This window comes from Lucilia sericata, unplaced genomic scaffold (assembly GCF_015586225.1).
Source record: "Lucilia sericata isolate MDLA Ls3-8-SP2 unplaced genomic scaffold, ASM1558622v1 Contig000526F_arrow, whole genome shotgun sequence".
Taxonomy (NCBI): Eukaryota; Metazoa; Arthropoda; class Insecta; order Diptera; family Calliphoridae; genus Lucilia; species Lucilia sericata.
The window spans coordinates 75,528-87,777 of NW_023994538.1; the positions used below are offsets into that span (position 1 = coordinate 75,528).

Below are 12,250 nucleotides of genomic sequence, written 5' to 3' on the forward strand. Positions count from 1 at the left end.
ATAAATTTTTAATTATCATAAATCATATGTTATTCTCATAACTGGTGTAGGGTATCAAATGGACGGCTCCGCCCGCCTAATATTTCTTACTTGTTTAACATATTTACCATATTATATCAAGACTTCTTTTAGATTTCAGTACACATCTACTACTAACCACAAAAAGTGTCTGCTGCACTGATTTTGTAGCATGTCAAATGTCATTTGTATTTATTAGTCAAGTATTTTAAAGACTTAAATCAATATGATTATATTAATGGGTTTCGATTAAAATTGCAATTGTTTAGTATTTGCCTACAAAATATTTACAAATAAAGATCGAAATCGCAAAATTACACAGTCAGGCTATAAAAGCTTTATGGGTTATGTGAAATCCTGCAAGAAGTAATTAAAAAGTGCAAGTGTAAGGTGTTTAGGTTATAAGTGGAAATACAATAAAATGGACTGGAAGTTTAAGGAAAATAATTTAAATAAATTAAATAAAAATGGATATGGTGAAAAGAATTATATAAAAGAAACGAATACTATAAGTGAGTTTTAATTAAAATTCAAAAAAAGTTTATATGCCACTTTATAAAAGCTAAGAAATTCCCCTATAAACATTTGTAATACATTTGGAATTTGTGAATATTTTCGGGAATAAATAGTTAAATGAATTGTATATGATTTATAGATTCATTAAATATTGAAATAAAAAATAAAGCAATTAACCATTTCTGCAGCAAAGTTTAATATGTTTTTCAATATTCTCATTTTTGGACTTTAGCTAATGAAAAACCTCCCGATTACTCGAGTGATGATGATAAGGTTTGCTCTAAGGATTCAGTTAAAAAGAATATTAAGTATTATCTACAAAATACTACTCTACATGGTCTAAAATATATAGCTGAGGATGAAATCACCATACCGGAAAGGTAAGATGTTATTGCATTTCTATTTTGTATATTTGTTTACGAAGCAATCTTTACAGAGTTTTCTTTGGTTTGGCTTTTGTTGGTGTGGTTATATTATCGGCGATTTTTATTTCAAATGTCTATGGCAAATGGACTGCTTCACCTATAATAATTTCCACAAGCGCTAAACAGACCTCGAGCACTGAAGTACCCTTTCCGGCCATAACGATTTGTAATCTAAATCAGGCTCAGAAAAGTAAAGTGCAGTTTATTACTAGGTATTATAAGTGGAAATAGAATTTCATATCATACTATAATTTCATTGCCTTCTTTTTAAGGTCCAGTTCTAACTATTCTTTATTGATGAGTTTGTGCGATCAGGGCTCTGGCGATTTGGCCATGACTTATGTTGGTACTTGGAAGTACTTTAAGGCCATTTTAACAGAGGTTTGTTTAATAAATTATGATTACCTTAATGTTTGTGATTGTTTGGATCCGAATTTAAGGTGGCCCAACCTTGTGATGATATGTTATTGTATTGTAGTTTTGGTTCTCTGATAGAAAATTGTTCCATGATTTTTAATACAGTTTTAACGGATGATGGCTTGTGCTGTACTTTTAATGCTTTGGATCCGAAATATCTTTTAAGGAATTACAGGTAGGTACCATACCGCAACTAACTAACTAACTACTAACTAACTAACTAACTACTAACTAACTACTAACTAACTAACTACTAACTAACTAACTAACTAACTACTAACTAACTAACTAACTAACTAACTAACTACTAACTAACTAACTACTAACTAACTAACTAACTACTAACTAACTAACTAACTAACTAACTAACTAACTAACTAACTAACTAACTACTAACTAACTAACTAACTAACTAACTAACTAACTAACTAACTAACTAACTAACTAACTAACTAACTAACTAACTAACTAACCTAACTAACTAACTAACTAACTAACTAACTAACTAACTAACTAACTAACTAACTAACTAACTAACTAACTAACTAACTAACTAACTAACTACTAACTAACTAACTAACTAACTAACTAACTAACTAACTAACTAACTAACTAACTAACTAACTAACTAACTAACTAACTAACTAACTAACTAACTAACTAACTAACTAACTAACTAACTAACTAACTAACTAACTAACTAACTAACTAACTAACTAACTAACTAACTAACTAACTAACTAACTAACTAACTAACTAACTAACTAACTAACTAACTAACTAACTAACTAACTAACTAACTAACTAACTAACTAACTAACTAACTAACTAACTAACTAACTAACTAACTAACTAACTAACTACTAACTAACTAACTAACTAACTAACTAACTAACTACTAACTAACTAACTAACTAACTAACTACTAACTAACTAACTACTAACTACTAACTAACTAACTAACTAACTAACTAACTAACTAACTAACTAACTAACTAACTAACTAACTAACTAACTAACTAACTAACTAACTAACTAACTAACTAACTAACTAACTAACTAACTAACTAACTACCTACCTACCTAACTAACTAACTAACTAACTAACTAACTAACTAACTATCTAACTAACTAACTAACTAACTAACTAACTAACTAACTAACTAACTAACTAAACTAACTTACCCTACTTTCCGACTATGACCGCCTTCTTATACCTGTTTTGGGGTATTACACTCCTACTTGTTACTGATTGATTTATTCATTCATTCAATTTCAGCGAAGATAATCTTTTAATGCCAGCCATAGACAATCATTATCAGCCCATAGATTGGACACCAGAAAGTGGATATCCTGAACAATTACCACCACATTATTATCCACGAGTTTCGGGAGGAACTGGAACACGTATGGGATTGACGGTCATATTAAATGTGTCCTCAGAAGAGTATTATTGCAGCAAAAGCAAATGTGTGGGATTTAAGGTTAAAGCATTTATATAAATATAATTAAATAATTTAAACAAAAATAACCCCTTAATCCCCAGGTACTGGTACACAATCCAGCCGAGTTACCTAAAATAAGCAATTACGGGTTTCTGATGACCGCTGGCCGTGAGGCCCGTATACCCATAGAACCTATCTATCAAGATGCAGTGCCCAGCATAAGATCCATAAGAAAAGCTGTACGCAGATGTTTATTCTCGGATGAAGGCGATTTGGTATACTATCGAACTTATTCACGCAAAAATTGTGAACTTGAATGTGAAGCTCGCATACTAATGCAAAAATGTTCTTGTGTTCTCTACTATTTGCCACGTTTTAATCCGGATGTTCCTATTTGTGGTCCGAATGATAATTTCTGTACCAATCAAGTACAATCGGAAATTGAGTCATCGAATAAAAGTGTTTCGTGTGACAGTTGTCTGCCGGGATGTTTTGAATTAAACTATCAGACTACATTGACAGCATCATCAATGATCTTTGGAAATTTTAGAACCTCTGATGATTTTCCTCCAGAAATTTTTAATGCTAGTGATAAGATAAGTGATTTATCAATAATGCATTTCTATTATACTTCGAATATATTTAGAAGCACTACGAAATCGGAAATGTTTGGTTTTACGGAATTTTTGTGTGAGTTTTTTCAAATTAAAAAATTATTTTTTTTATTATTGTTAATTAAATTTCCAGCAAATACTGGTGGCCTTTTGGGTTTATTTATGGGTTTTAGTATTTTTTCCATAATAGAGATTGTTTATTATATAACAGTGCGGCCTTATTGCGCAGCCAGAACTGTTGAAATAGAAAAGAAGCGTAAACAGGAAGAGGTAAAGGTAAGTAAGGAATAATTACATATTAATGTTTATGGATTTTTTACTAACACCGAGAACACCTTTGCTGAATTTGTTTGTTTTTTAGTGGATAATGAAAAACCCTTATGGAAATGATGCCACATCGTTTAATATCAAGAAAAAATCTTGGTTTAAGAAATCAAAGAAATCCAATCGAAAATATAAAAATAATTTACACCATATTTTTATGAAACCCCCAATTATACAAAATGATGATGTACAAGTATATCCGTATGTTGAATAAATGTTTAAAAAATTATTTAAAATTTTTAAATGTTATTAATTAAGTTCGACGACTACGTTGTGCAACCTAGCCAAATTTAACAGTCTTAGGGTTAGAGTTCAAAACATAACATAGTTATTCGGATTTTAATTACACAATGAGGGTTTTTCGATTTCAATCGGAAGATCTGAAACCATTGTATCAGCACTGATTTCCGATTGAACTAGAACAGAACTAGAACAGAACTAGAACAGAACTAGAACAGAACTAGAACAGAACTAGAACAGAACTAGAACAGAACTAGAACAGAACTAGAACAGAACTAGAACAGAACTAGAACAGAACTAGAACAGAACTAGAACAGAACTAGAACAGAACTAGAACAGAACTAGAACAGAACTAGAACAGAACTAGAACAGAACTAGAAAAGAACTAGAAAAGAACTAGAAAAGAACTAGAAAAGAACTAGAACAGACTAGAACAGACTAGAACAGAACTAGAACAGAACTAGAACAGAACTAGAACAGAACTAGAACAGAACTAGAACAGAACTAGAACAGAACTAGAACAGAACTAGAACAGAACTAGAACAGAACTAGAACAGAACTAGAACAGAACTAGAACAGAACTAGAACAGAACTAGAACAGAACTAGAACAGAACTAGAACAGAACTAGAACAGAACTAGAATAGAACTAGAACAGAACTAGAACAGAACTAGAACAGAACTAGAACAGAACTAGAACAGAACTAGAACAGAACTAGAACAGAACTAGAACAGAACTAGAACAGAACTAGAACAGAACTAGAACAGAACTAGAACAGAACTAGAACAGAACTAGAACAGAACTAGAACAGAACTAGAACAGAACTAGAACAGAACTAGAACAGAACTAGAACAGAACTAGAACAGAACTAGAACAGAACTAGAACAGAACTAGAACAGAACTAGAACAGAACTAGAACAGAACTAGAACAGAACTAGAACAGAACTGTAACAGAACTAGAACAGAACTAGAAAAGAACTAGAACAGAACTAGAACAGAACTAGAACAGAACTAGAACAGAACTAGAACAGAACTAGAACAGAACTAGAACTGAACTAGAACTGAACTAGAACTAAACTAGAGCTGAACTAGAACAGAACTAGAACAGAACTAGAACAGAACTAGAACAGAACTAGAACAGAACTAGAACAGAACTAGAACAGAAGAACAGAACAGAACAAACTAGAACAGAACTAGAACAGAACAGAACTAGAACAGAACTAGAACAGAACTAGAACAGAACTAGAACAGAACTAGAACAGAACTAGAACAGAACTAGAACAGAACTAGAACAGAACTAGAACAGAACTAGAACAGAACTAGAACAGAACTAGAACAGAACGAAAGAACTAGAACAGAACTAGAACAGAACTAGAACAGAACTAGAACAGAACTAGAACAGAACTAGAACAGAACTAGAACTGAACTAGAACAGAACTAGAACAGAACTAGAACAGAACTAGAACAGAACTAGAACAGAACTAGAACAGAACTAGAACTGAACTAGAACTGAACTAGAACTGAACTAGAACTGAACTAGAACTGAACTAGAACTGAACTAGAACTGAACTAGAACTGAACTAGAACTGAACTAGAACTGAACTAGAACTGAACTAGAACTGAACTAGAACTGAACTAGAACTGAACTAGAACTGAACTAGAACTGAACTAGAACTGAACTAGAACTGAACTTAGAACTGAACTAGAACTGAACTAGAATTGAACTAGAACTGAACTAGAACTGAACTAGAACTGAACTAGAACTGAACTAGAAACTGAACTAGAACTGAACTAGAACTGAACTAGAACTGAACTAGAACTGAACTAGAACTGAACTAGAACTGAACTAGAACTGAACTAGAACTGAACTAGAACTGAACTAGAACTGAACTAGAACTGAACTAGAACTGAACTAGAACTGAACTAGAACTGAACTAGAACTAACTAGAACTGAACTAGAACTGAACTAGACTACTGACCTAGAACTGACCTAGAACTGAAGTAGAACTGAACTAGAAATGAATTAGAACTGAACTAGAACTGAACTAGAACTGAACTAGAACTGAACTAGAACTGAACTAGAACTGAACTAGAACTGAACTAGAACTGAACTAGAGCTGAACTAGCACTGAACTAGAACTGAATTAGAACTGAACCGACCCAAAATTGAGAATTATTCCTAAGGGAGGGCTTCTAATCCTGAAAGCTATTTTATACACTTATGAAAATCCATTGTGAATATCTCATTATGTTCGATCATTGGTCATCATGGCAGTTTATCACTAACCTGAATAAAGTTGCGTCAGAAAGCTCTATGTCGTAATCATTATTTTCGTTTGTTCTTAATTGTGATCTAATATATTGCTCAATAGTTTTTATGAAATTTTACAAGGAATAATGATTTGTCTCAGTGGGAAAATATAATATCTATGTTTAGGAATTTAAATTTCTAATAAATTATCTCTTTGCGCCTAAATTTACTTAACCACATTTTTACAAATAAATTTCGTCATGCACCATTGTTTATATTACAAGATCATTATGAAGTGGTTACGGAAATAAATATTTGCCACACTTTGTGAATGTGGTACTATATACATATTACATATGTACATACATATATATGTACATACAATTATGCTGTGTGTACCTACATCTGTACCAGTAGTTTCTTCTTAGTAAATACATATTAAAACTATACGATTTTGTAAACAAAAAACACCATTTCATGCTGGGCGAAAATCTTAAAAAAAAAATCAACTACAAAAACAAACACAAAATTGCCTTAAAAAACACTTCATGTATAAGTAAATATAAACTGAACTAAATTCCCAAATTTTTAAAAAAAATATACAAATTGTTTTTGGAAAATAATAAAAATAATAGAAATTAACTTTTCTTAAATTTAAAGAAAAATTTATGTAAATATTTATGCAACATTTAAAACAAGATCTTAAGTGAAAATAAATTATAATTTAGGAAAAATTCATTCATAAAAAATTCCGTAGAGTATGAGTCCATAATTTGGCGTTTTGCCATAATACAAATGCTCCGATTTAATAAGTTTTGCCATTATTCGTTATTATGAAAAGAGGTCAATCGGTTACTTGGTGCAAAACAGGTAATCTAATGGATCATTGAATCATTGATTAATTGTAGTAAAGTAAACTGGGGTTAAATCACTTTTTGAGCGAAATAATATTTTGATCACTTTCAAAACATGCCTCTCATTACAAAATGTTTCACCCAAAATATATATATATTACTTATTATTTCTCTTAGTTGTTAATCCCACCTCGCATATGTGAGCACGAATAATATCATACACTTGTTTTAGACAACAACAAAAATTAAGGCATAAATGTCAGATATTTTATTGTAAATATGATTTTTTTTCTTTTTGGTGTTTTAATAAATTTATGTAAATTTGTGTTTAACTCATGTATGATTACTGAATATTGAAAAACGTGTAAATTGGTGTAAATATTTTGAATGCTTTAAGATTCGTTTTTTGTTCATTTTTGTCTTTTCATTACTAAATATATAATTTTTGTTATTTTATTTGTTTTTTTTTTTTTTTGGAAATTTCGATTTAGATTGTGTTTCGAAGGATGAGTAGGCGGTTGGTGGTAATTTATTGTAGAGCATTTCATGCAAATTTGTATAAAAAATATCGCAAGAGTTTCTATCAAAAAAAGTAAGTTATGGAAAATTTTCCTTAAATGAACATTTTTGATTTTTTTAAAATTTGCGTAAATAAAAGAATATTTATTGCATTTTTCTATAAAATAAATTAATAGGAGACTGAACTAAAAACTAGAACTGGAACTAGAACTGAACTAGAACTGGAACCTAGAACTGAACTAGAACTGAACTGAACTAGAACTGAACTAGAACTGAAACTGAACTAGAACTGAACTAGAACTGAACTAGAACTGAACTAGAACTGACTAGAACTGAACTAGAACTGAACTAGAACTGAACTAGAACTGAACTAGAACTGAACTAGAACTGAACTAGAACTGAACTAGAACTGAACTAGAACTGAACTAGAACTGAACTAGAACTGAACTAGAACTGAACTAGAACTGAACTAGAACTGAACTAGAACTGAACTAGAACTGAACTAAACGAACTAGAAACTGAACTAGAACTGAACTAGAAACTAGAACTGAACTGAACTAGAACTAGAACTAGAACTGAACTAGAACTGAACTAGAACTGAAACTAGAACTGAACTAGAACTGAACTAGAACTGAACTAGAACTGAACTAGAAACTGAACTAGAACTGAACTAGAACTGAACTAGAACTGAACTAGAACTGAACTAGAACTGAACTAGAACTGAACTAGAACTGAACTAGAACTGAACTAGAACTGACTAGAACTGACCTAGAACTGAACTAGAACTGAACTAGAACTGACTAGAACTGACTAGAACTGAACTAGAACTAACAGAACTGAACTAGAACTGAACTAGAACTGAACTAGAACTGAACTAGAACTGAACTAGAACTGAACTGAACTAGAACTGAACTAGAACTGAACTAGAACTAAACTAGAACTGAACTAGAACTGAACTAGAACTGAACTAGAACTGAACTAGAACTGCAACTAGAACTGAACTAGAACTGAACTAGAACTGAACTAGAACTGAACTGAACTAGAACTGAACTAGAACTGAACTAGAACTGAACTAGAACTGAACTAGAACTGAACTAGAACTGAACTAGAACTGAACTAGAACTGAACTAGAACTGAACTAGAACTGAACTAGAACGAACTAGAACTGAACTAGAACTGAACTAGAACTGAACTAGAACTGAACTAGAACTGAACTAGAACTGAACTAGAACTGAACTAGAACTGAACTAGAACTGAACTAGAACTGAACTAGAACTGAACTAGAACTGAACTAGAACTGAACTAGAACTGAACTAGAACTGAACTAGAACTGAACTAGAACTGAACTAGAACTGAACTAGAACTGAACTAGAACTGAACTAGAACTAACTAGAACTGAACTAGAACTGACTAGAACTGAACTAGAACTGAACTAGAACTGAACTAGAACGGAACTAGAACTGAACTAGAACTGAACTAGAACTGAACTAGAACTGAACTAGAACTGAACTAGAACTGAACTAGAACTGAACTAGAACTGAACTAGAAACTGAACTAGAACTGAACTAGAACTGAACTAGAACTGAACATAGAACTGAACTAGAACTGAACTAGAACTGAACGTAGAACTGAACTAGGAACTGAACTAGAACTGAACTAGAACTGAACTAGAACTGAACTAGAACTGAACTAGAACTGAACTAGAACTGAACTAGAACTGAACTAGAACGAACTAGAACGAACTAGAACTGAACTAGAACTGAACTAGAACTGAACTAGACGACTAGAACTGAACTAGAACTGAACTAGAACTGAAACTAGACTGAACGAAACTGAACTAGAACTGAACTAGAACTGAACTAGAACTGAACTAGAACTGAACTAGAACTGAACTAGAACTGAACTAGAACTGAACTAGAACTGAACTAGAACTGAACTAGAACTGAACTAGAACTGAACTAGAACTGAACTAGAACTGAACTAGAACTGAACTAGAACTGAACTAGAACTGAACTAGAACAGAACTAGAACTGAACTAGAACTGAACTAGAACTGAACTAGAACTGAACTAGAACTGAACTAGAACTGAACTAGAACTGAACTAGAACTGAACTAGAACTGAACTAGAACTGAACTAGAACTGAACTAGAACTGAACTAGAACTGAACTAGAACTGAACTAGAACTGAACTAGAACTGAACTAGAACTGAACTAGAACTGAACTAGAACTGAACTAGAACTGAACTAGAACTGAACTAGAACTGAACTAGAACTGAACTAGAACTGAACTAGAACTGAACTAGAACTGAACTAGAACTGAACTAGTACTGAACTAGAACCGAGCTAGACCTTGAACTACATAATTAATTTATTAAAAAAATTTATTTGCTCTTTTATTGCTTTCAGCCCACTGTTTCTACTACTCATTTTGCTAGTCAACATGGCGTCAGACAAAAATCAAACATTGATTGACAGCTCAAACCAATTTTGCCCATATTACTGCTATTAGTTTTCAGTCGACAAATGTTTTTCAACATGTAGAATTATACACATACAAAATGTATTATTTTTAGCATACGACGGACGCCATTGCCAATTTAGGAAGTATAATTATACCCATCGTTTATATTAGAGGAGAATATTGAGTTTCTTATTAAATTTGTAACACATTTAAATATTAATCAATAGAGGTTTCTATGACAATTCTACGATGATCCAGTTAGTATTACCACACACCCTATTTATTTAAGGCACCAAAGATCCCCGATAAGACGGGATATTTACACAATTTTTTGATCTGATATTATGTTAAATCATTTCTTGTTTTGATGGTGGGTATATTAGATTCGGCTCAGCCGATTCAAAAACACTCATATTTGTTGTTGTTATTGGTGAGGTGGTTCCTCTGTTGGTGTTAAATTATCACTACTATTGTTGTTGCTATTGCTTGTTCATTGGCATTAATTAATACTCAAACACTCGTCGTCGTATATGATTACAAATTTCGAAAAATATTTTTGGCCAAGTTTCAAATTTTAGTTTAAAACCTCAAAGCGTGTATGAAGAGGTATATGCCAGATCCATGTGTGTGGCATTCTCTTATATGTGTGTGTTTTCCGTTTTTCTAATGTAAAATGTGTTAGTAGCCAAAATAAAAAAAAAATGAATTGCTTTTTAGAAAGGTAAAAAGAAATTTTGTTATTCTACATTTTGTTATTGTTTTTATTAAAAGTTTAATTTCTGTTATGTGATTTTATGGTTTATTTGTTTGTTTGGTGAAAAAAAAAAACAAGCGAAAAAATAAACGGAAAACCAAATTGAGGTTTTTGCGGTAAAACATCAATGAATTTGTGTTTTCTTTCCCTATAAAAGCCATAAATATTTAACATAGTTTTGAGAAATTAAATTTAAACCCCAAAAAAATGGAAATTGGAAATATGTTGTTTACAAAGTTTAATGAACTTGTAAAACAAGCAAAACAAATATTAAAACTATGAGACAATAAGGAAATATTATTAAACTTTTTGCCAATATTAATAAATGTATAACAAAGTAATTATTTCTATTTTTGTACTTAAAAGGAACTTAGCCTTTTTATAGAATATTTAGCACAGTAACAGTTCATACATAAAATATCAATTGCACAAATTGATGGAATAATTCTAGCTTCTGTCTTTCAAAAAATGGTTTTCTTCGTTTGTGGCAGCCATATGGAGAATTTCACATAACGCTTTACCACAAGAAACAAAATCATGAACTACAACAACAATATAAATAAAATACGCACAAAAAATAACAAACTGATAAAATTGTAGTTGGAAACACAAAAACAAAACCGCCAATAAATATTTAAATAATTTTATTTTTAAATGTGTTGGGGGGTAAATAAATTTCTGGAATATGAAGAAATATTCTTCCTAAAAATGGACGGACATATATTATTTTCTGGTGTAGAGAGTTTTAGCAGAGGGACATACAGAAAAATGGACAGATAGACAGACAGAAAGAAAGACATACAAACATACAGAAAGAGAGAGAGACAGACAGACGGACAGACAGACAGACAGACAGACAGACGGACAGACAGACAGACAGACAGACAGACAGACAGACAGACAGACAGACAGACAGACAGGCAGACAGACAGACAGATGGACAGATAGACATACAAAGTTTCTTCAGAATTTAACTTTTTCCCTTAACCAATAACAAAATGTTTTTTTTTAATCCCAAAAATAACATTTCTCCTTTCACCTACGCAAATAGTATTTTTTCTAAATATTGAAACATTTTCATTTCCCAAATAAATTTTCTTTTATCTTAAAATCCACCGTATTAAAGTAATGATTTAAATAAACAATAATCGCCGAAGCTACAAAGACGCTTGGATACAAAGTATTTATTTTAAATGCACAATTAGTAAATATTACAATAACAATATGCTAAAACTATAATTTGTTATTGGAGGGAATGTTAAGAAAATACGAAAAAAATATCTGTGAGTCATTAACAGGTATGATGAGATCAACGAAATTGGAAATAAACGTAGCAATTAGTAGTATACATCGCCTCTCTTCTAAAAATAGTTGGGCCAATGTGCAAAGTAAGCAATTACTATAAATATGCTT

General features: G+C 31.6%; 1 protein-coding gene across 1 annotated transcript; it reads left to right on the plus strand.

Moving 5' to 3' along the window:
* Positions 1 to 439: 439 nt before the first annotated feature.
* On the plus strand, positions 440 to 3,973 carry LOC119605845 (pickpocket protein 28). The gene is made up of 9 exons (XM_037959171.1): positions 440 to 530; positions 767 to 914; positions 971 to 1,171; positions 1,232 to 1,340; positions 1,400 to 1,551; positions 2,656 to 2,860; positions 2,923 to 3,511; positions 3,569 to 3,711; positions 3,797 to 3,973. The coding sequence occupies exons 1-9, from the start codon at positions 440 to 442 to the stop codon at positions 3,971 to 3,973; spliced, it is 1,815 nt and encodes a 604-aa protein (XP_037815099.1).
* Positions 3,974 to 12,250: the final 8,277 nt, after the last annotated feature.